General features: G+C 42.0%; 2 protein-coding genes across 2 annotated transcripts; both read right to left on the minus strand.

The window, feature by feature from the left end:
• Window positions 1-301: 301 nt before the first annotated feature.
• On the minus strand, window positions 302-649 carry LOC136317804 (histone H2A-Bbd type 1-like). Its single transcript, XM_066250535.1, has one exon. It carries the CDS (start codon window positions 647-649, stop codon window positions 302-304), a length of 348 nt encoding a protein of 115 aa, XP_066106632.1.
• Window positions 650-3362: 2713 nt separating this feature from the next.
• LOC136317805 (histone H2A-Bbd type 1-like) lies at window positions 3363-3710 on the minus strand. The gene has a single exon (XM_066250536.1). It carries the CDS (start codon window positions 3708-3710, stop codon window positions 3363-3365), a length of 348 nt encoding a protein of 115 aa, XP_066106633.1.
• Between the last annotated feature and the right edge of the window lie 23140 nt (window positions 3711-26850).

Below are 26850 nucleotides of genomic sequence, written 5' to 3' on the forward strand. Positions count from 1 at the left end.
GCCTTAAATCCCTGATTCTGGCATCCCGCACTTACCGCGCCTTCCACCCTCCAACCCCCCATGAGCTATCTTCTCCTGGATGTCTATCTCACACACACTTCCCACTCAGAGCGACAGAAACAGAGGAGTCAGAAGCTCATTCGCGTATTCAAACACTTTAATAGCAATTGCTGAAAACGGGAGGCCACCCTCACCCGTGGGAAGTCTGGGGGACTAGATTAGAGTCTTTTAGAGATCTGCGGGCTCTGGGGCCCGGGCATCACTATTTCTTACTGGGTGAAGGCATCCCGTCATCGAGGGTTTAGGTGTCAAGCTGGAAGAGGCTGCGCAGCAACGGGTTTCTTTCTGCTACTCTCACCAAGTCTTGTGAGGTGATGCGCCCCCTGTGATGGTTGTCAGCCTCCTTGCTCATCAGCTCCAGGATGTAGGACACCACGAACTCAAGAATGCCAGCGAGGAAAACAGGGGTCACGGAGGACAGGCGCCTAGCATAGCGATCACTTCTCAGGTGGCGGTCCACGTGACTCACAGAGATTTGCAGCTCGGCTCTTGGTGTGCGGGAGGGGGCACGCTTCTTACGTTGGTGCCGGTCTCTTCTTTCCCTAGGAGTGATGTCTGCTGCATTGTCCTGGGATTGGGATTGGCCCATCTAGATTGTCCTGACGGTCGTGACTTCTCTAGATGCCAGGGCTTATTCCTCCTGCTCACCTATCTCTGTGCTCAAGGCCACCACGTGGTCAGGGAGCTGCCTTGGAGACAAACTGACATTGTGACATCACTAGTGTCCCTGGGCCTTGACCAGGACGGGCCTGGAAAAGTCCATGGTAGGAAACTGGTCTCCTTGGTAACTTGACCCTCTTAAATAACTCTTTCTACTTTACTTTAGCATCCAAGCAAAACATTTATGTTTCAACAAAAAATATTTCCCTGCCTGTGGGACACAACTTCCCATCTTACACAAACACACAGTAATCACACCAAATTTGCCTCCATTTACATATTAATCTTACTATTCCTAATCACTATTCCTGTTTCTTTTTGAAAGAACTTCACCATATCTAGCCTTTTTTATACACACAGAAGCTGACGTGCCCCAAATAGACTACACTAGCAGCGACCAGAACCTGGTGAAACTCTACCTTCGGTTGCTAGGGAGAGGCCCGCTGGCCGACTCACATGAGTAGAAGAGGAAGAGTTGACTTGGCTCTAGTAAGGAGGGCCCCAAGGCTCTCTAGAACAAATCACCAAGGAGCCAGAGCCGTTCCCCAGACGGTCAAGGCCTATGGGCACCAATATCATGCTCTGAGGGTCCCTTTTCCTGCCAGAAAACGACAACCAGATAAGGCAGAGGAGGCTGGCAGAAAGAGGAGCTGCTAAAGAGTCCACTGCTGCCTCTGGCAGCTCCTTGAACCCCGCTCCCATGACTATCACTGAATTACTAAATTAAAGAGTAGGAAACCTGAAAAAATTGTGAACTGGACATCTGACAATGCTGGTTCTGTAAATATCTGGTGTACTTGGCGTTGCGTGTGAAGAAAGGTTCTGTGGATGTGTAGAAGCGGGTATTCGAACGGCCTTTAAGCCTATTGGGCTGAACCTCAGGCCACTCCTGTGAAGCAGGTAAAGGCTAAACCGTCCCCAGCAGCTCTCAGAGGTGGTGGAAGGAGGCAGGAGCGGCTGACTCACCAGCCAGAGGGCAGCTGAGAGGAAATCGCGGTGAGGACGTTTGGGACCCCAGGGGTCCCTCTGCCTCTCCCTCCACGTGGCGCTCTTCCGAGTCTCCACAAAGCTCAGAAGACCATGGTTTTCACAGCCAGTGTGACCCAAGTCTCACGCAGTCACAGAGAACCAGGCTCAGTGGGACCTTGGGGAGCACAGCTGAGAACCTGGCCTACCGAGAGGAGACACCACGCAGCTGTTCCACAGGGCAGTCTCTGTGCCAGGCCCTGTGTTATATAGAGCAGGTCCTGACACGCATTGACTTAATCTTCGGGAAAATCCAAACATAGGGAAACTCTAACTCCATTTTACCTACGAGGGACCTGCTGCTCAGAGGGACCAGATGAATATCCAAGGTCTCATGGCCCGAAGGGCAGAGCAGGGATGGCCCAGCCAGGTCCCCTGATCCAGTTGTGAAAGCGGCTAGGCAGACTCTGTCCAGTCCATTTGAACAGGAGTGGAGGCAACAAAGGAGGTGGGGTGAATAGTGGGGAAAAGTTCCAATGTTGACGTTCATAAGAGAGGGCTTGTTTTCTGCAACACTTAATGCGACGACCATTTTTTTCTTTAACTTAATACAGCCCATAAATGTGTTCATGGGACTTATGTTTGCTTTTGAGTTTGGCACTTGGCACAGAATTTATAGAGAATACACTTGTACATCTTAAAACATGTATTCAGCCATTGATAACTCTGTGACTTTATTAACTATATGATAGACAAATCGGTGTTTCCTTTGAAAATGAGCATTGTAATTGTGTTTATAATGTAATGTTTACTAATCATTGACAACTTCTTGAATTGCAGATGTTAGCTTCTATACAGTACTGGTTAATGTACCAGTGTCCACAAAAGAAGACAAGAGATTATATTCTAAAAGGCCATTACAACACTAGTCAATAATCCCTGTCTCGAGTCCTTTTGTTCGGAATGAGGCGGGATAAATAAATGAAATCCACCCGACTATAAATCCTTTTATGTACATTACTTTAGGTCTGTCCCACCACTCCTCATCCCTTGTGTAAAGCCCCAGTCCCATGAAGTCCATGACAACGGCCATGCCATCTTCTGCCCACACTCATTGCCACCACCTCCAATTTTAGATGTTCTGAACCATGAATAAACCCTTCGATACCTCAGGCATGGTCTTCTGTCCCACCTCAGTTACCACTATCATTAAGGGTGGAGCCCCACTGAAAGCATCCAAACCCCCCACCCAGCCAACCTCCTGGCTTCACAGGACTTGACTTGCTCAGAACCAAGGAGGTGGTCTAACCTCTACAGTCCCGGACAGCTTACTCCCACCTGCGCCCTTTCCCACACCATCACCTTAGGAACCGATGCCTTAAATCCCTGATTCTGGCATCCCGCACTTACCGCGCCTTCCACCCTCCAACCCCCCATGAGCTATCTCCTCCTGGATGTCTATCTCACACACACTTCCCACTCAGAGCGACAGAAACAGAGGAGTCAGAAGCTCATTCGCGTATTCAAACACTTTAATAGCAATTGCTGAAAACGGGAGGCCACCCTCACCCGTGGGAAGTCTGGGGGACTAGATTAGAGTCTTTTAGAGATCTGCGGGCTCTGGGGCCCGGGCATCACTATTTCTTACTGGGTGAAGGCATCCCGTCATCTCAAGTTTAGGTGTCAAGCTGGAAGAGGCTGCGCAGCAACGGGTTTCTTTCTGCTACTCTCACCAAGTCTTGTGAGGTGATGCGCCCCCTGTGATGGTTGTCAGCCTCCTTGCTCATCAGCTCCAGGATGTAGGACACCACGAACTCAAGAATGCCAGCGAGGAAAACAGGGGTCACGGAGGACAGGCGCCTAGCATAGCGATCACTTCTCAGGTGGCGGTCCACGTGACTCACAGAGATTTGCAGCTCGGCTCTTGGTGTGCGGGAGGGGGCACGCTTCTTACGTTGGTGCCGGTCTCTTCTTTCCCTAGGAGTGATGTCTGCTGCATTGTCCTGGGATTGGGATTGGCCCATCTAGATTGTCCTGACGGTCGTGACTTCTCTAGATGCCAGGGCTTATTCCTCCTGCTCACCTATCTCTGTGCTCAAGGCCACCACGTGGTCAGGGAGCTGCCTTGGAGACAAACTGACATTGTGACATCACTAGTGTCCCTGGGCCTTGACCAGGACGGGCCTGGAAAAGTCCATGGTAGGAAACTGGTCTCCTTGGTAACTTGACCCTCTTAAATAACTCTTTCTACTTTACTTTAGCATCCAAGCAAAACATTTATGTTTCAACAAAAAATATTTCCCTGCCTGTGGGACACAACTTCTCATCTTACACAAACACACAGTAATCACACCAAATTTGCCTCCATTTACATATTAATCTTACTATTCCTAATCACTATTCCTGTTTCTTTTTGAAAGAACTTCACCATATCTAGCCTTTTTTATACACACAGAAGCTGACGTACCCCAAATAGACTACACTAGCAGCGACCAGAACCTGGTGAAACTCTACCTTCGGTTGCTAGGGAGAGGCCCGCTGGCCGACTCACATGAGTAGAAGAGGAAGAGTTGACTTGGCTCTAGTAAGGAGGGCCCCAAGGCTCTCTAGAACAAATCACCAAGGAGCCAGAGCCGTTCCCCAGACGGTCAAGGCCTATGGGCACCAATATCATGCTCTGAGGGTCCCTTTTCCTGCCAGAAAACGACAACCAGATAAGGCAGAGGAGGCTGGCAGAAAGAGGAGCTGCTAAAGAGTCCATTGCTGCCTCTGGCAGCTCCTTGAACCCCGCTCCCATGACTATCACTGAATTACTAAATTAAAGAGTAGGAAACCTGAAAAAATTGTGAAGTGGACATCTGACAATGCTGGTTCTGTAAATATCTGGTGTACTTGGCGTTGCGTGTGAAGAAAGGTTCTGTGGATGTGTAGAAGCGGGTATTCGAACGGCCTTTAAGCCTATTGGGCTGAACCTCAGGCCACTCCTGTGAAGCAGGTAAAGGCTAATCCGTCCCCAGCAGCTCTCAGAGGTGGTGGAAGGAGGCAGGAGCGGCTGACTCACCAGCCAGAGGGCAGCTGAGAGGAAATCGCGGTGAGGACGTTTGGGACCCCAGGGGTCCCTCTGCCTCTCCCTCCACGTGGCGCTCTTCCGAGTCTCCACAAAGCTCAGAAGACCATGGTTTTCACAGCCAGTGTGACCCAAGTCTCACGCAGTCACAGAGAACCAGGCTCAGTGGGACCTTGGGGAGCACAGCTGAGAACCTGGCCTACCGAGAGGAGACACCACGCAGCTGTTCCACAGGGCAGTCTCTGTGCCAGGCCCTGTGTTATATAGAGCAGGTCCTGACACGCATTGATTTAATCTTTGGGAAAACCCAAACATAGGGAAACTCTAACTCCATTTTACCCACGAGGGACCTGCTGCTCAGAGGGACCAGATGAATATCCAAGGTCTCATGGCCCGAAGGGCAGAGCAGGGATGGCCCAGCCAGGTCCCCTGATCTCGTTGGGAAATCCGCTAGGCAGCCTCTGTCCAGCCCTTTCTGACAGGCCTGGAGGGTGCAAATGGCGGAGGCAGGGGAGGGAATAGCGGCGAAAACCTCCAATGTTGGCATTCATACCAGAGGGCATGTATTCTACGACACTTAATGCGACGACATTTTTTTTTTAACTTGACACAGCACATAAGTGTGTTTGTAAGACATAAATATGCTTTTGAGTCCATCACTTTGGGCAGAATTTAAAGAGAACATACTTGTGTATCTTGAAACAAGTATTCAGCCACCGATAACGCCGTTATTCTATGAGCTATAGGACAGAGAAATAGGTGTTTCATTTTCCAATAAGTATCATAATTGTGTGTATATCTTAATGTCTAATAATCATTAAGAACTGCTTGGATTGCACGTCTTACACCAGATGGTAGCTTTTATACATTAATGGTTAATGTACCAGTGTCCACAAAAGAGGACAAGGGATTATATTCTAAAAGCCCGTTACATCAACTAGTCAGTAATCCCTGTCTCAAGTCCTTTTGTTTGGAATGAGGCGGGATAAATAAATGAAATCCACCCAACTAGAATTCCTTCTACATACATTACTTTAGGATTTCCCCACCACTCCTCGTCCCTTTTGTATAATCCCCGGTCCTGTGAAGTTCATGACAACGGCCGGGCCACCCTCTGCCCACACCCATTGCCACCACCTCCGGTTTTAGATGTTCTGAACCATGAAGAAAGCCTTCGGTACCTCAGTCATAGTCTTCAGTCTCACCCCAGTTACCACTATCATTCACGGAGGCGGCCCCCCCCCAGGCAGCAACCCCGCCCCCCACCCAGCCAAACTCCTAGCTTTACAGGACTTGAGTTGCTCAGAACCAGTGAGGCAGTCTAACCTCTAGCAGGGGTCGGGAACCTTTTTGGCCGAGAGAGCCATGAACACCTCATATGTTAAAATGTAATTCCCTGAGAGCCATAAAATGACCTGTGCATGTTTTGCATTATCCAATAAAAATTTGGTGTTGTCCCGGAGGACAGCTGTGATTGGTAAAAGCTACTCACAATCATGAACATGAGTGGTTAGAAATGAATGGGCTGTAATACATGAAAATATTTTATATTTTTAAAGGTATTTTTTTTTTATTAAAGATTTGTCTGCCAGCCAGATGCAGCCATCAAAAGAGCCACATCTGGCTCGCCTGCCATAGGGTGCCGACCCCTTCTCTACAGTCATGGACAGATACTCCTACCAGCGCCCCTTCCCACACCACCACTGTTAGAAACCACTCCCTTAAATCCCTGATTCCAGCATCCCGCACTGACCGCTCCTTCCACTCTCCAACTCCCCATGAGGTATCGCCTCCTGGATGTCTATCTCACACACACTTCCCACTCAGAGCGACAGAAACAGAGGAGTCAGAAGCCTGTTTCTCTGTTCAAACACTTTAATGGCAAGTCCTGAAAACGGGAGGTCTCCCTCACCTGTGGGAAGTCTGAGGGACTAGATGAGGCTGTTGTGGAGGTCTGCAGGCTCTGGAACCCGGGCATCACTTCTTCTTCCTGGGTGAAGGAATTCCGTCATCTCAAGTACAGGTGTCATGCTCAAAAGGCCGTGGAGCTGCTGCAGGTTCTTTTCTACCATTCTCTTCATGTCTTGTGAGGTGATGCGCCCCCTGTGATTTTTGTCAGCCTCCTTGCTCGCCAGCTCCAGGAGGTAGGCCACCATGTACTCAAGGATGCAAGCAAGGAAATCAGTGGTCAACTAGGACAGGCGTTCAGCATAGTGACCATCTCTCAGGTGGCGTTCCACACAACAAACAGGGAATTGCAGCTCGGCTCTGGCTCTGTGGGAGGTGGCATGCTTCTTATGATGGTGCCGGTCTCTTCTTTTCCCAGACGTGATGTCTGTTGCATTTTTCTGGGAGTGGCCCATCTAGGTTGTTCTGACAGTCTGGACCTCTCTAGATGCCAGGCCTTACTCCTGCCCACCTATCTCTGTGCTTAAGGTCAGCTCAGTTAGGGAGCTACCTTCATGACAAACTGACATTGTGACATCATTGGTGTCCCCCGGGCCTTGACCAGGACTGGCCTAGAAATGTCCATGATAGGACACTGGTCTCCATGGCAACTTGACTCACTTTCTCAAAAAACTCTTTCTACCTGACTTTAGCATCTAAATAAAATATGTATGTTTCAATGGAAAATGTTTCCCTGCCTATTAGTAACTGCTCCAGGTTGGCTGATTTTAGCCTCCACCTGTCTTGGTGTCCTTTTATATCCCTCTGTAACGTGCAGGTCAGTGACATACATGCACCTCATCCAGTAGAAACTCAACTGTCCCGTCCCACACAGTAAACACAGTAATCACACCAATTTTGCCTCCATTTATATATTCATCTTAGTATTCCTGATCACTGCTTTTGTTTCTTTGGATTCTCTTGTGAACTTTTTATAATTGTTGTTCAATTTTCTTACGTGATACATAAAATATTATAACGTGGTCATATATGTATTAGTGTCATAATTTTATAATTTTTCTTTAATTACTGTTAATTTTTTCATGAGACATACCAGAATATTCAATTGTTCCATCTTCTAGTGCCTTGTCATTGACAAGAGAATTCAGTTGTGTATAATTACTGCATTAATGCGTAGGTATGTCCTCTCTTAACTGTACTATGTTAATCAATGACCCAGTAGCACATTGTTGACTCTTTTCATAATTTTATTTCCTGTTTTCTAATTTTCTGTTTCTCTTCTGGTTTTGATTCATTACAGCCAAGAAATCATTCCCCACTATTGCTCACCATGTTTGGCAATTGCGTTTGGATTTTTTGGGGGTTTTTTTGTTTGTTTGTTTTTTTGATGGTCAATTCTACATTTAAAATATCACCATTTAGCTATTTTTAAGTGAACAAGTTGGTTTTCTTTTTTTTAAATTAATTTTAATGGGGTGACATTGATAAATCAGGGTACATATGTTCAGAGAAAACATCTCTAGGTTAGTTTGACATTTGATTATGCTGCATTTCCATCACCCAAAGTCCAATTGTCTTCCGTCACCTTCTAACTGGTTTTCTTTGTGTCCCTCTCCCAACACCCTCCCTCTCCTCCCCCCCTCCCCATAACCCACACACTCTTGTCCATGTCTCTGCATCTCATTTTTATGTCCCACCTATGTATCGAATCAAGTAGTTCTTAGTTTTTTCTGATTTACTTATTTTGCTCAGTATAATGTTATCAAGGTCCATCGATGTTGTTGTAAATGATCCGATGTCATCATTTCTTATGACTGAGTAGTATTCCATAGTATATATGTACCAAAGCTTTTTAATCCATTCGTCCTCTTATGGACACTTGGGCTGTTTCCAGATCTTCGCTATTGTGAAAAATGCTGTCATAAACATGGGGGTATAGTTTTTCTTTTCAAACAGTGCTATGGTGTTCTTGGGGTATATTCTTAAAAGTTATATAGCTGGGTCAAAAAGCAGTTCGATTTTAATTTCTTGAGGAATCTCCATACTGTTTTCTACAGTGGCTGCACCAGTCTGCATTCCCACCAGCAGTGCAGGAGGGTTCCCTTTTTCCACATCCTCGCCAGCACTTATTCTGTGTTGTTTTCTTGATGAGAGCCATTCTGAATGGTGTGAAGTGATATCATATTGTGGTTTTAATTTGCATTTCTCTAATGATTAGTGATGTTGAGCATTTTTTCATATGCCTATTGGCCATCTGTATGTCCTCTTTGGAGAAGTGTCTATTCATTTCTTTGATGCATTTTTTGATTGGATTGTCTGTCTTCCTGATATTGAGTTTTACAAGTTTTTTATAAATTTTAGTTATTAACCTCTTATCAGACGTATTGTCAAATATATTCTCCCATTGTGTAGTTTGTCTTTATATTCTGTTCTTATTTTCTTTAGCTGTGCAGAAGTTTTTAGTTTGATATAGTCCCATTCATTTATCCTCTCTTCTATTTCACTTGCCCGTGGAGATAATTTGGCAAATATATTGCTGCGAGAGATGTCAGAGAGCTTACTGCCTATGTTTTCTTATAAAATGCTTATGGTTTTATGGCTTACATTTAATTATTTTATCCATTTTGAGTTTATTTTTGTGAATGGTGTAAGTTGATGGTCTAGTTTCATTTTTTTGCAGGTAGCTGTCCAATTTTCCTAACACCATTTGTTGAAGAGGTTGTCTTTACTCCAATGTATGCTCTTACCTCCTTTGTCAAATATCAGTTGTCCATAAAAGTGTGGGTTTATTTCTGGTTTCTCAGTTCTGTTCCATTGATCTATATGCCTGTTCTTATGCCAGTACCAGGCTGTTTTGAGTACAATGGCCTTGTAGTATAACTTGATATCCAGAAGTGTTATACCTCCCACTTTATTCTTCCTTTCCAAGATTGCAGAGGCTATTCATGTTCTCTTTTGGTTCCATATTAATTTTTGGAATATGTGTTCTATATCTTTGAAGTAAGTCATTGGTATTTTCATCAGTATTGCTTTGAATGTATAAAATGGTTTGAGTATTATAAACATTTTAATGATGTTTATTCTTCCTAACCATGAGCACGGTATATGCTTCCACTTGTTAGTATCTTCCCTGATTTATCAGTGTTTTATAATTCTCTGAGTACAAGTCTTTAATCTCCCTGGTTAAATTTATTCCTAGGTACTTTATTTTTTTGGTTGCAGTGGTAAAGGGGATTGCTTCCATAATTTCTCTTTCTGACAGTTCATTGGTAGTGTATAAAAATGCCTCTGATTTCTGAGTATTAATTTTATATCCTGCCACCTTGCTGAATTCATTTATCAGGTCCAGTAGTTTTTTGACTGAGACTTTAGGGTTTTCTATATACAATATCATATCATGTGAAAATAATGATAGTTTTACTTCTTTTTTCCAATTTAGATGCCTTTTATTTCTTTTTCTTGTCTGATTGCTGTTGCTAGGACTTCTAGAACTATGTTGAATAAGAGTGGTGAAAGGGGGCACCACTGCCTTGTTCCTGATCTTAAAGGGATTGCTTTCAATTTTTGACCAATGAGTATGATGTTGGCTGTGGGTTTGTCATAGATGGCCTTTATGATGTTGAGGTATGTTCCCTGTATTCCCACTTTGCTGAGAGTTTTGATCATGAATGGGTGCTGGATTTTATCAAATACTTTTCCTGCATCTATTGAAATTATCATGTGATTTTTCTCTTTCCTTTTGTTTATGTGATGAATCACATTGATTGATTTGTGAATATTGTACCAGCCTTGCCTACTAAGAATAAATCCCACTTGATCATGGTGCATGATTTTTTTTTCATATATTGCTGGATCTGGTTTACTTACATTTTGTTCAGGATTTTAGCATCTAAATTCTTCAGGGATATTGACTTATTCTTTTCTTTCTTTGTGTTGTGTTTGCCTGTTTTGGAATCAGAATTATACTCACCTCATAGAAGGAGCTTGGAAGTCTTACTTCCTATTGAATTTTTTGAAATAACTTGAGAAGGATAGAAGTTAGTTCTTCCTTGAATATTTGGTAGAATTCACTTGTGAAGCCATCAGGCCCAGGACTTTTCTTTTTTGGGAGTTTTTTGATAAGTGTTTCAATCTCATTTGTTTTATTCAGTCTATTTAGCTTTTCTGATTCTTCCAGACTGATTTTTGGAAGATTGTTTGTTTTAAGAAATTTGTCCATTTCATCTAGGTTGTCTATTATTTGGCATACAGTTCTTCATAGTATTTTCTTACAATATTTTGTATTTCTGTGTGTCAGTTGTTATTTCTCCATCTCATTTCTAATTTAATTTATTTGAGTCCTTTCTCTTTTTTTCTTGGTGAGTCTAGTCAAAGGTTCATTTATCTTGTTTACATTTTCAAAGAGCCAGCTCCTGGTTTCATTGATCATCTATATTGTTTCTTTGGCCTCTATGTCATTTATTTCTGCTCTGATATTTATTATTTCTTTCCTTCCACTACCTCTGGGCATTACTTGCTGTTCTTTTTCTAGTTCTTTTAGATGCAGGGTCAAGTTGTTTATTTGAGCTTTTTCTAGCTTCTTAAGGTATGCTCGTAATGCTATGAACTTCCCTCTCAGGACTGCTTTTGCTGTGTCCCATAAATTTTGAGTTGATATATGCTCATTATCATTCATTTCTAGGAATTTTTTTTATTTCTTCTTTTATCTCATCATTAACCCATTTGTTATTTAATAGCATGCTATTTAGTTTCCAAGTGTTCGAGTATTTTTCAGTTTTTCTGTTGTAGTTGATTTCTAGTTTCATGCCATTGTGATTAGAGAATGTGCTCAATATGATTTCAATTCTTTTAAATTTGTTGAGACCACTTTTGTGCCGTAATATGTGGTCTATCGTGGAGAATGTACCATGAGCACTTGAAAAGAATGTATATTCTGCTCTTTTAGGGTGAAAGGTTCTGAAGATATTTATTAAATTGAGTTGATCTCTTTTGTCCTTTAAGTCTCCTGTCTTTGTTAATTTTCTTTCTTCAGGATCTATCTATTGATGTTAGTGGGGTATTGAAATCACCTACTATTATAGTATTGCTGTTGATCTCACCCTTTATATTTATCAAAGTCTGCTTTATATATTTAGGTGTTCCTATATTAGGTGTGTAGATATTTATAATGGTTATATCTTCCTGTTGGATTGTTCCCTTTATCATTATGTAGTGACCTTCTTTATCCCTTACTATGGCCTTTGTATTAAAGTCCATTTTGTCTGATATAAGTGTTGCTACCCCAGCTTTTTTTTTCATTTCTATTTGCGTGAAATATTTTTTTCATCCTTTTATCTTCAGTCTATGTGCATCTTTTGTTTTAAGGTGTGTCTCTTGTAGACAGCAAATGTATGGGTCCCGTTTTCTTATCCACGCAGCTACCCTATATCTTTTGATCAGATCATTTAATCCATTTACAATTAAGGTTATTATTGATATGTAGTTGTTTATTACCATTTTATTCTTTAAAACTGTATTCCTCTTTTACTATATTCTTTTTCTCCTTTGATCTGTTTACAACAGGCCCCCTAGCATTTCTTGCAGCATTGGTTTGGTTGTAGTGAATTCCTTGAGTTTTTTTTTTTCTGGAAAGCTTTTTATTTCTCCTTCAATTTTAAATGATAGCCTTGCTGGTTAAAGTAGTCTTTTTTTTATATATATATATAAATAAATTTTTATTTTAATGGGGTGACATCAATAAATCAGGGTACATACATTCAAAGAAAACATTTCCAGGTTATCTTGTCATTTAGTTATGTTGCATACCCATCACCCAAAGAGAGATCGTCCTCTGCCACCCTCCATCCAGTTCTCTCTGTACCCCTCCCCCTCCCCTCCCCCTCTCCCTCCTTCCCTCCCCCCACCCCCCATAGCCACCACACTCCTGTTCATGCCTCTCAGTCTCACTTTTATGTCCCACTAATGTATGGAATCCTGCAGTACCTGTTTTTTTCTGATTCGCTTATTTCACTCCACACAATGCTACCAAGACTCCACCATTCCGCTATAAGTGATCCAATGTCACCATTTCTCCTAGCTGAATAATATACCATGGTGTATATGTGCCCCATCTTCTTCATCTAGTCCTCTATTTTTTTTTTACAGTGATTAAAAGCCTTTAAGCAAACTCTTGGCCAATACAGCAAGAATCCATAAATGAGTAGTGTCCTTAACATGTTCCCCAAGTCAAAGTTGGCCCCCTCACCATGCCAAATCCCTGAAAAATGCAACCCAACCACAGTTCAGTCTGTTAGGAGCTGTCACAGGGAGCAGGAGTCCAGGAAAGTTCCCCACAGGAAAAGTCCGTATGGCACTGGAATTGTTGTCACCATTCTATACTTTGCAGCTCATGTCCAAGTCCCAATGACTGCTGCTTCTAGCTGGTAATGATTCAGGTAGACTGGAAAAAGCCATTTGCAGCATGCGTGGATATGGAGCTTCTGTTCTCCTCTGCCTGGAGAGTTGAGACCAGGTTGCTTTTCCCTGGAGCTCTGTGACTGTGGCCTGGTAAAGAGAACCTTGGGATACACTAAGCTGGGTGGCAAAGGTAAATTCATAATACAAGTTGGCAAAAGGAGGAAAGAGAGCTCTAAATTAAGAGTAGGTCCCAGCCTGAAATATGAGTGGGGCATTGAGGTAGGAGGGATAAAGGAAACACTATATATTAAGCAAAGCATCAGAAAATAGGACTATCAACACCCACAACAGAGATCTTTGAGGGAAGAATAAAGAACCTGACTATTCAGGCAAAACATAGTTAAGTGGCCCTTGTGCAAATGAGATCAGTTTACCTGCTTCTTGGAAGAAATACCCTAGGCTCGTCCATATTGTCATAGATGGGGTCGACGGCCCTGGGCACCTTCAGCCTTCAGTGGCAAACCCCAGCATTCTGGGCAAGGTTAGGTCATAGGTGGCTGGAGCAGGCCTGGAAGAGACTGAACCCTCCCTTAGAGGAGCGAGGGGGAAGCCCACCTTCCAGTGTCCCTGTTTCCTCACAGCAGAGGTGTGTAAGCCTGGCAGGCTTTAGCTCAATGACCTTCCTTTCCACTATTGAAGCAGGACCCAGATGGCATCCTATGAGACCCCTTTGGGGTGCTGGAGCCTTTAAGGGTGTATCCTAAAAGCTGGTAGTTCCCCCTGATCTCTATTGGGCTTTTTCTGCCTCTAGGTATCTTAAAAGCCATTCTCAGAAGATCTCGCTGAGGGGTTTGAGGATCCCCATCCGCCTATATAAATCTTTTCCCTATATCTGGAGCTATTTGGAAAAAAGACAGAACAGTGTTATTAGCTAGATCTAATAAAGAAGGTAGATTTGATGTCTCCTGTTCATCAGCTTTCAAAAGAAATGTAAATTTTTTTTTTAAGTAAAAAGCATGATATGGTAGACCCGTCGGAGTCATTGGCCTGGTGTGCAGGATTCCCGGGTTCGATTCCCGGCCAGAGCACACAGGAGAAGCGCCCATCTACCTATCCACCCCTCCCCCTCTCCCCCCTCCCGGTCCCTCTCCTCCTGTCCACAGCCAAGGCTCCACCGGAGCAAATCCACCCTGGGCACTAAGGATGGCCCCATGGCCTCCGCCCTAGTTGCTAGAATGACTCCAGTTGTAACAGAGCAACATCCCAGATGGGCAGAGCATTCCCCCCGGTAGGCATGCCAGGTGGATCCCAGTCAGGTGCATGCAGGAGTCTGTCTGCTTGCCTCCCCATCCCCATCCTCAGAAATATACAAAAAATAAATAAATAAAAGAAAAAATACAAAAAAAAAAAAGGAGGGGGGGCATTCCCTTGTGCTAAAGCACCAGGAAGCATGGAGTGAGCTTGAGTATGTCCTATGAAACATGGAGCTCTATGTTTACATATAAGTCTTTGAAGAAGGAGGAACTGCTGAAATAGTTTGTCAGCATTTGTCCCTAAGACAGCAGTCTTTATAGTGGGAACACCATACGTAAATATTTGCTGTCTGTCTATAGATTAAGGGGGGAATATGGCCAATGCTGAAAAGCCATGATCTTTGTGCCCCTCCCCTCCCCCAACCCCCTCCCTCTCCTCCCCCCACCCTGTAACCCCAACACTGTTGTTCATGTCTCTGAGTCTCATCTTTATGTCCCACCTATGTGTGGAAACATATAGTTCTTAGTTTTTTCTGATTTACTTCCTTCACTCAGTATAATGTTATCAAGGCCCATCCATGTTGTTGTAAAAGATCCTATGTCATCATTTCTTATGGCTGAGTAGTATTCCATAGTATATATATACCAAAGCTTTTTAATCCACTCATCCTCTGATGGACACTTGGGCTGTTTCCAAATCTTTGCTATTGTGAACAATGCTGCCATAAACATGGGGGTGCATTTCTTCTTTTCAAACAGTGCTATGGTGTTCTTGGGGTATATTCCTAACAGTGGTATAGCTGGGTCAAAAGGCAGTTTGATTTTTAATTTCTTGAGGTATCTTCATACTGTTTTCCACAGTGGCTGCACCAGTCTGCATTCCCACCAGCAGTGCAGGAGGGTTCCCTTTTCTCCACATCCTCGCCAGCACTTATTCTGTGTTGTTTTATTGATGAGCGCCATTCTGACTGGTGTGAGGTGATATCTCATTGTGGTTTTAATTTGCATTTCTCTAATCATTAATGATGTTGAACATTTTTTCATATGCCTATTGGCCATCTGTGTGTCCTCTTTGGAGAAATGTCTATTGATTTCTTTTGCCCATTTTTGGATTGGATTGTTTGTCTTCCTGGTATTAAGTTTTACAAGTTCTTTATAAATTTTGGTTATTAACCCCTTATCAGACGCTATGTCAAATATATTCTCCCATTGTGTAGTTTGTCTTTTTATTCTGTTCTTATTGTCTTTAGCTGTGCAGAAGCTTTTTAGTTTGATAAAGTCCCATTTGTTTATCCTGTCTTTTATTTCACTTGCCTGTGGAGACAAATCAGCAAATATATTGCTGCGAGAGATGTCAGAGAGCTTACTGCCTATGTTTTCTTCTAAAATGCTTATGGTTTCATGGCTTACATTCAAGTCTTTTATCCATTTTGAGTTTATTTTTGTGAGTGGTGTAAGTTGGTGGTCTAGTTTCATTTTTTTGCAGGTAGCTGTCCAGTTTTCCCAACACCATTTGTTGAAGAGGCTGTCTTTACTCCATTGTATTGTCTTACCTCCTTTGTCAAATATCAGTTGTCCATAGAGCTGTGGGTTTATTTCTGAGTTCTCTGTTCTGTTCCATTGATCTATGTGCCTGTTCTTATGCCATTACCATGCTGTTTTGAGTACAATGGCCTTATAATATAACTTGATATCTGGAAGTGTGATACCTCCCGCTTTTTTCTTCCTTTTCAGGATTGCTGAGGCTATTCGTGTTCTTTTTTGGTTCCATATAAATTTTTGGAATATGTGTTCTATGTCTTTGAAGTAAGTCATTGGTATTTTCATTGGTATTGCATTGAATTTATAAATTGCTTTGGGTAATATAGACATTTTAATGATGTTTATTCTTCCTAACCATGAGCACGGTATATGCCTCCACTTATTCGTATCTTCCCTGATTTCTTTTATCAATGTTTTATAATTTTCTGAGTACAAGTCTTTAATCTCCTTGGTTAGATTTATTCCTAGGTACTTTATTTTTTTGGTTGCAATGGTAAAGGGGATTGATTCCCTGATTTCTCTTTCTGACAGTTCATTATTAGTGTATAAAAATGCCTCTGATTTCTGAGTATTGATTTTATATCCTGCCACCTTGCCAAATTCTTTTATCAGGTCTAGTAGTTTTTTGACTGAAACTTTAGGGTTTTCTATATACAATATCATGTCATCTGCAAATAATGATAGTTTTACTTCTTCTTTTCCAATTTGGATGCCTTTTATTTCTTTTTCTTGTCTGATTGCTGTGGCAAGGACTTCCAGAACTATGTTGAATAAGAGTGGTGAAAGGGGGCAACCCTGCCTTGTTCCTGATCTTAAGGGGATAGCTTTTAATTTTTGCCCATTGAGTATTATGTTGGCTGTGGGTTTGTCATAGATGGCCTTTATCATGTTGAGGTATGTTCCCTGTATTCCCACTTTGCTGAGAGTTTTGATCATCAATGGGTGCTGGACTTAATCAAATGCTTTTTCTGCATCTATTGAAATTATCATGTGATTTTTCTCCTTTCTTTTGTTTATGTGATGAATCACATTGATTGATTTGCGAATATTGTACCAGCCTTGCCTCCCAAGAATAAATCCTACTTGATCATGGTGTATGATTTTTTCCATATATTGCTGGATTCGGTTTGCTAATATTTTATTGAGGATTTTTGCATCTAAGTTCATCATGGATATTGGCCTCTAATTTTCTTTTTTTGTGTGGTATTTGCCTGGTTTTGGAATCAGAATTATGCTCGCCTCATAAAAGGAGTTTGGAAGTCTTCCTTCCTCTTGAATTTTTTGAAATAGCTTGAGAAGGATAGGAGTTAGTTCTTCCTTGAATATTTGGTAGAATTCACTTGTGAAGCCATCAGGCCCAGGACTTTTCTTTTTTGGGAGTTTTTTGATAGCTGTTTCAATCTCATTTGTTGTAATTGGTCTGTTTAGGTTTTCTGATTCTTCCAGATTGATTTTTGGAAGATTATATGATTCAAGGAATTTGTCCATTTCATCTAGGTTGTCTAGTTTTTTGGCGTACAGTTCTTCATAGTATTTTCTTACAATATTTTGTATTTCTGTTGTGTCAGTTGTTATTTCTCCACTCTCGCTTCTAATTTTATTTATTTGAGTCCTCTCTCTTTTTTTCTTGGTGAGTCTTGTTAAAGGTTCATCGATCTTGTTTACCTTTTCAAAGAACCAGCTCCTGGTTTCATTGATCCTCTGTATTGTTTAGCCTCTATGTCACTTATTTCTGCTCTGATCTTTATTATTTCCTTCCTTCTACTAGCTCTGGGCTTTACTTGCTGTTCTTTTTCTAGTTCTTTTAGATGCAGGGTTAAGTTGTTAATTTGAGCTTTTTCTAGCTTCTTGAGGTATGCCTGTAATGCTATAAACTTCCCTCTCAGGACTGCTTTTGCTGTGTCCCATAAATTTTGAGTTGATGTATGCTCATTATCGTTTGTTTCTAGGAATTTTTTAATTTCTTCTTTGATCTCAATGTTAACCCATTCATTGTTTAATAACGTGCTATTTAGTTTCCAAGTGTTTGAATGTTTTTCAATTTTTCTATTGTGGTTGGTTTCTAGTTTAATGCCATTGTGATCAGAGAAAGTGTTCGATATGATTTCAATCTTCTTAAATTTGTTGAGCCCGCTTTTGTGCCCTAACATGTGGTCTATTCTAGAGAATGTCCCATGAGCGCTTGAAAAGAATGTATATTCTGCTCTTTTAGGGTGAAAGGTTCTGAAGATATCTATTAAATTGAGTTCATCTAATATGTCCTTTAAGTCTGCTGTTTCTTTGTTAATTTTCTTTCTTGAGGACCTATCTAATGATGTTAATGGGGTATTGAAATCTCCTACTATTATAGTATTGCTGTTGATCTCGCCCTTTAAGTCTATCAAAGTCTGCTTTATATATTTAGGTGCTCCTATATTAGGTGCGTAGATATTTATAATGGTTATATCTTCCTTTTGTATTGCTCCCTTTATCATTATGTAGTGACCTTCTTTATCTCTAACTATGGTCTTTGTTCTAAAGTCCATTTTTTCTGATATAAGTATTGCTACCCCAGCTTTTTTTTTCATTTCCATTTGCGTGAAATATTTTTTTCCATCCTTTTATCTTCAGTCTGTGTGCATCTTTTGATTTAAGGTGTGTCTCTTGTAGACAGCATATGTATGGGTCCTGTTTTCTTATCCACGCAGCTACCCTATGTCTCTTGATCGGATCATTTAATCCATTAACATTTAAGGTTATTACTGATATGTAATTGTTTATTGCCATTTTTTTTCTTTAAAACTGTTTTTCTCTTTTGCTATATTCTTTTTTTCCTTTGATCTGTTTACAACAGGTCCCTTAGCATTTCTTGCAGCCTTGGTTTGGTTGTAGTGAAATCCTTTAGGTTTTTTTTGTCTGTAAAGCTTTTTATTTCTCCTTCAATTTTAAATGATAGCCTTGCTGGATAAAGTAGTCTTGGTTGTAGGTTCTTGTTCTGCATTACTTTGAATATTTCTTGCCATTCCCTTCTGGCCTCAAGTGTTTCTGTTGAGAAGTCAGAAGTCATCCTTATGGGGGCTCCTTTGTAGGTGATTGTCTTTTTTTCTCTAGCAGCTTTTAATATTTTCTCTTTATCATTTAGCTTTGGTAATTTAATTATGATGTGTCTTGGTGTTGGTTTCTTTGGATTTCTCCTTAATGGAGTTCTCTGTGCTTCCTGAACATGTGAAATATTTTCCTGCCTTAATTGGGGGAAGTTTTCCGCTATAATATGTTTGAACAAAGTCTCTATCCCTTGTTCTTTCTCTTCTTCTTCAGGAACCCCTATGATGTGGATGTTATTTCTCTTCATGTTGTCACAGAGCTCTCTTAGAGTTTCCTCAGACTTTTTGAGTCTCTTTTCTTTTTTCTGCTCTGCTTCCATGCCTTTATTTATTGTGTCCTCTAACTCACTGATTCGATTCTCTGCTTTATCCATCCTGCTTTTAATTCCTTCCATTGTATTCTTTATTTCAGATATTGTATTTGTCATTTCTGTCTGATTCTTTTTTATTATTTCAATGTCCTTTTTTATATTTGTTATCTCTTTATTTAGGTTTTCGTAATGGCCATCCATGGTGGTTCTAATATCTTTGAGCATCCTAACAATCGTTATTTTAAACTCTGCATCTGGTAATTTGGTTATATCTGATTCGCTTAGGTCCTTTTCTGGGGATTTCTCTTGGTTTATTTGTGTTGTATTTCTCTGCCTCCGCATTTTCTCTTCACGAGAGTGGTTGTGATCACGTGCTCGGGTGCACAAGGGTTGGTGGCCTTGGCCTTTGCCCCGCCCCCATGTGTGATGTTATGCTCGGTCCTGAGGGCACTGGCGAGCACCTTTGCTCAGCTGCGGGTCTCCGCCTGTTTCCGAGCTTTCGCCCTGCCTTTGCAGGATGATCCCACTCAAGGAACAGCTGCTAGCCTTGGCTCTACCACCAGGAAAGGCTGCGTGCCCAAGCTCAGCTTCGTAGCGGAACTCAGCCTCTTCTGGGCTTTTGGCTCCACCCCCGTGGGAGGAGCCTGCTACCAAGTCAGACCGCAAGCCTGGGTTGCACAGGCGGGGCAGGGATGTGCTCCTCTGCCCTTGCTCCGGGGCTGGTTTCTACCCTTTCTGGGTTTCCCGCCCTTCTCCCGGAGGCTGGATTACAGGCTGCCTGCAGCTGAGTTTAGCCGCTTTTGCACGCCCCCTTCTCCCTAGCCGGGCAAGATTGAGCTCACACCTGAGCCCACTGGTGGCCAGCCGGCTTCCGCCCCTGCCAGCAGAACCGCGCTTTTGTCTCCCGCTGCCGCCCGCTCTCCGGTGCGCCCTCAGCCGTGTGGGTGGGGGCGTTGCAGCTCGGACCCTAAGACTCACTACCGTAGACCCGAAAGCTCCCTCCTTCTATGCGACTCTGCTCTGAATGCCGCGGGGGAGCTTGTTTGGCTGCTCTCCTGCTTCCCTTTGCTGGTATTGCTGTTTCCGGGGGAAATATTCACTTCAGCTTTGGGGAGTGACTCGTCCCAGGGGTTAGGGTGGCTATCTCCCAAAAATGTTTCTCCCTTTGCCTCCTAGATTGCACTCTCTTCCTGTTACTGTGGTTCTCTCCCCTCTCCCTCCGTCTCCAGGAGCCCCGGGTGAGTGTTTGTGAGAGAGATGTTCTGCGTGGTCCCTTTAAGAAGGATCCTGGGTCTGAGAAATCAGACTCTCTCACAAACAGTATCCTGACTTGTTTCCAGCTAAATACTGTCCTTATCCTTCTTCTGGGCTCTGGGGCTGCAGGCTGGGGCTTTGTTCCTGGGGCTCAGGGCCCTTTCCCCTCTGCTAAACTCACTTCCCGCCACGCGAGTTCTCCCTGCTGCCGTTCGCTCCGAGAAGCTGGGCAGCCCTCTCCGCGTTTCCGCTTTTCCTACCAGTCTCTGGGTGGCTTCTTCAGCGTTCCTGGGTTGAAGAGTCCTTTTAGTTTAGTCCAAAGTTGGTTTTTCCAGTTGATAGTTCATAAAATTAGTTTGTAATCCACATTGGTTCTGGGAGGTAGACGCTGGTACGTTCGCCTACTCCAGCGCCATCTTGTCTCTCCAGGAACCAATTTTAAAATGGTTAAAGTAGTCTTATTTGTAGGCTCTTGTTCTGCATTACTTTGAATATTTCGTGCCATTCCCTTTTTGCCTCAAGTGTTTCTGTTGAGAAGTCAGAAGTCATCCTTATGGTGGTTTCTTTGTAAGTGATAGTCCTTTTTTCTCTCGTAGCTTTTGATATTTTCTCTTTATCATTTAGCTTTGGTATTTTAATTATGATGTGTCTTGGTGTAGATTTCTTTGGGTTTCTCTTTAATGGAGTTGTCTGTGCTTTTTGAACTTGTGAGATTTTTTCCTGCCTTAATTGAGGGAAGTTTTCAGCTATGATATGTTTGAAAAGCCTGACCAGGCAGTGGCACAGTGGACAGAGCATCAGACTGGGATGCTTGAGGACCCAAGTTCGAGACCCCAAGGTCACCAGCTTGAGCACAGGCTCATCTGGTTTGAGCAAAAAGCTCACCAGCTTGGACCCAAGGTCACTGGCTCAAGCAAGGGGTTACTCAGTCTGTGAAGGCACATATGAGAAAGCAATCAATTAACAACTAAGGTGTCACAATGTGCAATGAAGAACTGATGATTGATGCATCTCATCTCTCCAATCCTGTCTGTCTGTCCCTGTCTATCCCTCTCTCTGACTCTCTCTCTCTGTCTCTGTAATTTTAATTTAAAAAAAGAGATATGTTTGAACAAAGTCTCTATCCCTTGTTATTTCTCTTCTTTTTCAGGGACCCCTACGATGCAGATGTTATTTCTCTTCATGTTGTCACAGATTTCTCTTAGAGTTTCCTCAGACTTTTTGAGTGTCTTTTCTTTTTTCTGCTCTGCTTTGTGCTTTCATTTATCTTGTCTTCTAACTCACTGATTTAATTCTCAGCTTCATACATCCCACTTTTAAATCCTTCCATTGTGTTCTTCATTTCTGATATTGTATTTGTCATTTCTGACTGATTCTTTTTTATTATTTCAATGTCCTTTTTTTATATTTGCTATCTCTTTATTTAGATGTTCGTAATGACCATCTATTGTTGTTCTAATATCTTTGAGCATCCTAACAATCATTAATTCAAACTCTGAATCTGGTAATTTGGTTATATCTGACTCATTCAGATCCTTTTCTGGGGATTTTTTTTTATTCTTTTGTGTAGCATTTCTCTGCCTTCTTATTTTGTCTGTGTAAAGGAAGGTTTTTGCCACTGGAGTCCACTGGGTGTGCCTCTGTTCCCTAGGTATGGTCTGTCTGCAGGCATGCCACCCCTTCTGCTGTTGCTGCCTAAGGCATTCGGGTATGGGTGTTGCTTGTGCCTGCCCACTGGGGCTTTTTCTGTGGTTTCCTCCTCTCCTTCTCAGGAGTGGCTGTGATCACATGCTCAGGTGTACAAACCTTGGCGACCTTGGCCTTTGCCCTGCCCCCGCAGGTAGTGTTATGCTTGGCCCTGAGGGAAGGGGTGAGCACCTTTACTCAGCTGTGGGTCTCCTCTTCATTCTTGGCTTTTTCCCTGCCCCTGCAGGAGGATCCCAGTCATGAGACGGCTGCAAGCCTTGGCTCCACAGGTCAAGCGGGACTGCATGCCCATGCTCAGTAGTGGGACTCTGCCTGTTCTGGGCTTTTGGTTCCACCACCATGGGAGGAGCCGGCTTCCAAGTCAGGCCAAAAGCTTCAGTTCCTCAGGCTGGGCAAGGCTGTGCTCCTGCGCCCTTGCTCAAGGGTGGGTCTCCGCCACTTCTGGGACTTCTGCCCTTCCCCTATAGGCTGAATTGCAGGTGGCCCGCAGCTGGGCTTGACCACTTTTGCATGTCCCCTCCTCCCCAGCCGGGCAAGACTGAGCTCACACCTGGGCCTCAGTGGTGGCCAGCCGGCTTCCACCCTTGCCAACAGAACCGCGCTTCCACATTCCGCCGCTGCCCACCCTCGGGTGAGCCCTCAGCTGTGTGGGTGGGGGCGCTGCAGCTCAGACCCTAAGACTCACTACTATAGTCTTGAAAGCTCCCTCCTAAGTGACTATGCTCTGAGTTCCAGGGGAGAGCTTGTTTGGCTGGTGTTCTGCTTCCCTTTGCTGGTATTGCTGATTCCAGGGGAAATATTCACTTCAGATTTGAGAGTGACTCATCCCAGGGGTTAGGGTGGCTGTCTCTCAAAATGTTTCTCCCTGTGCCTCCTAGATTACACTCTCTTCCTGCTACTCCAGTCCTCTCCTCTCTCCCCATCCCCCAGAGCCTCGGGTGAGTGGTTGTGAGAAAGGTTTTCTGTGTGGTCCCTTTAAGAAGAATCCTGGGTCTGAGAAATCAGTCTCTTTCTTAGAAAGAGTATCCTGTCTTGTTTCCGGCTAAATACTGTTCATACGCCTCTTCTAGGCTCTGGGGCTGCAGTCTGGGGCTTTGTTCCTGGGACTCAGGACCCTCCCCTCTTTGCTAAACTCACTTCCTGCCACGTGAGTCTCTCCCAGCTGCCGTTCGCTCTGGGGAGCTGGGAAGCTCTCTCTACATTTCCGCTTTTCCTATCAGTCTCATTGTGGCTTCTTCAGTGTTCCTTGGTTGATGAGTCCTCTTAGTTTAGTCCAAAGTTGGTTTTTCCAGATGATGGTTCTTAAAATTAGTTTGTAATCCACTTTGTTTCTGGGAGGTGGAAGTTGGTACGTCCACCTATTCCGTCGCCATCTTGTCTTCTCTCAAGTCGGTTTTCTTAAGTACATTTACAATTTTCTTAAACTACCACTTCAAATACTATAATAGTCTCTACTGTCCCAAAAGAAACTCTATACCCAAGAAACTATGCTCCTTATTGGTCCTCTACACAAACCCCTGGCAAATTACCTATTTTCTGTCTCTATAGCTTTCTTATTGTAGGTATTTTACATACATGGAAATATATATTATGAGGCACTTTGTACCTGGCTATTTCACTTAGCATGTTTTCAAGGTTCATCCACATTATAGGAACTATTGGTACTTCATTGGTTTTTATGGATGAAAAATACTGCACTGTATGACCATATTTTATTTCTTTATACATCACTTGAAAGACATTTTAGTTGTTTCTGTTTTTTTGTTCTTATAATGCCTATATAAACATTTATATACATTTTTATGTTAATCTATGAATTCAATTCTTTTGTGTATATACCTAAAAAAGCAATTACTTGTTATTGTAGTGAGACTTTGTAGTTATGGTCAGACCTTTTGGAGTTCTCTCTAAATTTGTGATTTTTGACCTTTTGCATCTCATGGCATACATAAACTAATTTTAAAAATTCTGTGCCATACTAAAAAATGTATTTTTTATCCACTTAACAAAAATCATTATAATTTTGATTAATTTTGATTAAAATTATGCACATCACCCACGGACAGAGTGTATAATAGTAAAGTGTATCAGGTGTCTATATGTGTTTATAGGAATTTCTGGTACCAAGAATTAACCAATCAGGCACAAACTTATTATGTGATGTAACCATTAAGATGCAACTCTATTATATGACCTATATATTTATGGTTTGAGACAAGGCATTCACACAGGATAGCTATTGTTGTGTTGGCTGTTGTGGTATTTTTATTTGACCATCTGAGGGAAAAGAGGTCAGTGCCCCTAACTAAATAGTAAGGTATTTAATGTTTTAACAATTCTTACACACCATTGTGCCTGCAGCAGCACAACAGTTGAAAATCACTGCTCTAAATAGATGTATGGTTGGTAGAGATCTAGTCTCTGTTAGTTGAGAGACAACACAGAAACTGTTTTGTCAGCTTTTTGTTTTGTCAAATTTTGAGCTCAAATCAATGAAGAATGCCATATATCTGGGAAGAGAATAGCTATTTGATATCTGTCCAGGGAGGTAACTATTTCTGTGTTTACTCTTGACCCATGGCTGAAATTGTAAAACTGAAGTGATAGGCTCTATTTCGCTGTGCCTATATTTTTATGTGTCTGTAATTCCAGAATGCTTTTGCCCCTGATTGTGTGAGTGTGTAATATTTTCCTACTCCATTTGTTATTACTATATTAGATTATACAGTCTGAAATTAAAGAGGGTTTGTTCTGATTGGCTTATTTATATAAATAACTGCATAAATTGAGTATTCCTAAAATTCCCTAAAAATAGGAAAACTGAATTTCTGACCCTTTAAGTGTACTGGGTTAAATATAAATAAATATACATATATATTTGTTCCAGAAACTAACTCAGATCCATTTTAAGAATTTAAATTCATGATAGTGAGGATACTAGCAGATACATATAACTGGGAAAGTTACAAAAACATTGCTGAAATAATTTTAAAAGCCCAAATAAATGGAAAGATGTGCCATTTTCATAGGTTAGAAGAGATGATATTATTAAGACGGCAATACTCCTAAAGTAATTTACAGATTGAATGTAATCTTTATTAAAATCTCAAACTTTTTAAAAAGAATTTTTTTTAAAATTTTTTATTTATTCACTTTAGAGAGGAGAGGGAGAGACAGAGAGAGAGAGAGAGAGAGGAGAGACAGAGAGAGAGAAGGGGGAGGAGCTGGAAGCATCAACTCCCATATGTGCCTTGACCAGGCAAGCCCAGGGTTTCGAACCGGCGACCTCAGCATTTCTAGGTCGATGCTTTATCCACTGCGCCACCACAGGTCAGGCTTAAAAAGAATTTTAAAAGTTGATTCCAAAATTTATATGAATTGAGAAACCACTTAAACAAAACAATCTTAAAAAGAATAAAGTTGGAGTACTCACACTTCCCAATCTCAAAACTTACCACAATGATACAGTAATAAACAGTGTGATATTGCCATAAAGCTAGATATATAGATCAATCAAATAGAATAGAATTTACAGTCAAGAAATATACATCTTTGGTCAAATAATTTTTGACAATGGTACCAATACCATTCAATAGAGAAAGAGAGGGTCTCTTTAACAAATAGTAATGGGACAATTGAATATACCCACATAAAAGAATAAGGTTAAATCCTTAATTCACATAACATAAAAAAACTAACTGTAAATGAATCAAAGATTCAAATATAAGTACAGAAACTAGAAAAACCTTAGAATATAATTAGGCTTCTATGTTATACCACAAAAGTCTACTCAAACTGAATTAAACACTTAAATATAAGATAACCTGAAACTGTAAAACTTGAAAAAGCCATAGGAGAAACCAATGTCATGATTGTCACTAAGGCAGCTCCCTGACCAGTACTGGCCTTGAGCACAGGAACACAGTGGGCAGGAATAAGCACTAGTATCTAGACAGGTTCACACCAGCAGGACAATCTAGATGGGTCGATCCAGGAAAAATGTGGCAAACTTCATGTCTGGTTCATGAGATTAGTCTCAATAATGATTTTATGGATATTACAACAAAAGCAAATATAGGTTTAAGTGAGACTACATAAAACGAAAAAGTTTCTGTACAACAAAATAAATAATAAGAGATAGCCTAAAGAATGGGAGAAAAAAATTACAGACCATACATCTGACAAGAGGTTAACTTGTGTTCATTATATAATGTGTAAGACTCTTACAATTCAATAGCAAAACAAAACAAAATAAACAACCTAAAACAAGCTATTAAAAATGGGCTAAGGGCTTCACCAGGCGTTGGCGCAGTGGACAGAGCGTTGGACTGGGATGCAGAGGACCCAGGTTCAAGACCCCGAGATCATCAGCTTGAGCACGGGCTCATCTGATGTGAGCAAAGCTCACCAACTTGAACCCAAGGTCGCTGGCTTGAGCAAGGGGTTACTCAATCTGCTAAAGGCCCATGGTCAAGGCACATATGAGAAAGCAATCAATGAACAACTAAGGTGTCGCAATGAAAAACTGATGATTGATGCTTCTCATCTCTCTCTGTTCCTGTCTATCTGTCCCTATCTATCCCTCTCTTTCTTGCTCTGTCTCTGTAAAAAAAATGGCTAAGGACTCAAATAGACATTTCTCT

Source organism: Saccopteryx bilineata, chromosome X (genome assembly GCF_036850765.1).
Source record: "Saccopteryx bilineata isolate mSacBil1 chromosome X, mSacBil1_pri_phased_curated, whole genome shotgun sequence".
Lineage (NCBI taxonomy): Eukaryota > Metazoa > Chordata > Mammalia > Chiroptera > Emballonuridae > Saccopteryx > Saccopteryx bilineata.

Excerpts from the sequence above, each read along its gene's own strand:
- LOC136317804 (XM_066250535.1), bottom strand. The coding sequence starts at position 649 with ATGGGCCAATCCCAATCCCAGGACAATGCAGCAGACATCACTCCTAGG.
- LOC136317805 (XM_066250536.1), bottom strand. The coding sequence starts at position 3,710 with ATGGGCCAATCCCAATCCCAGGACAATGCAGCAGACATCACTCCTAGG.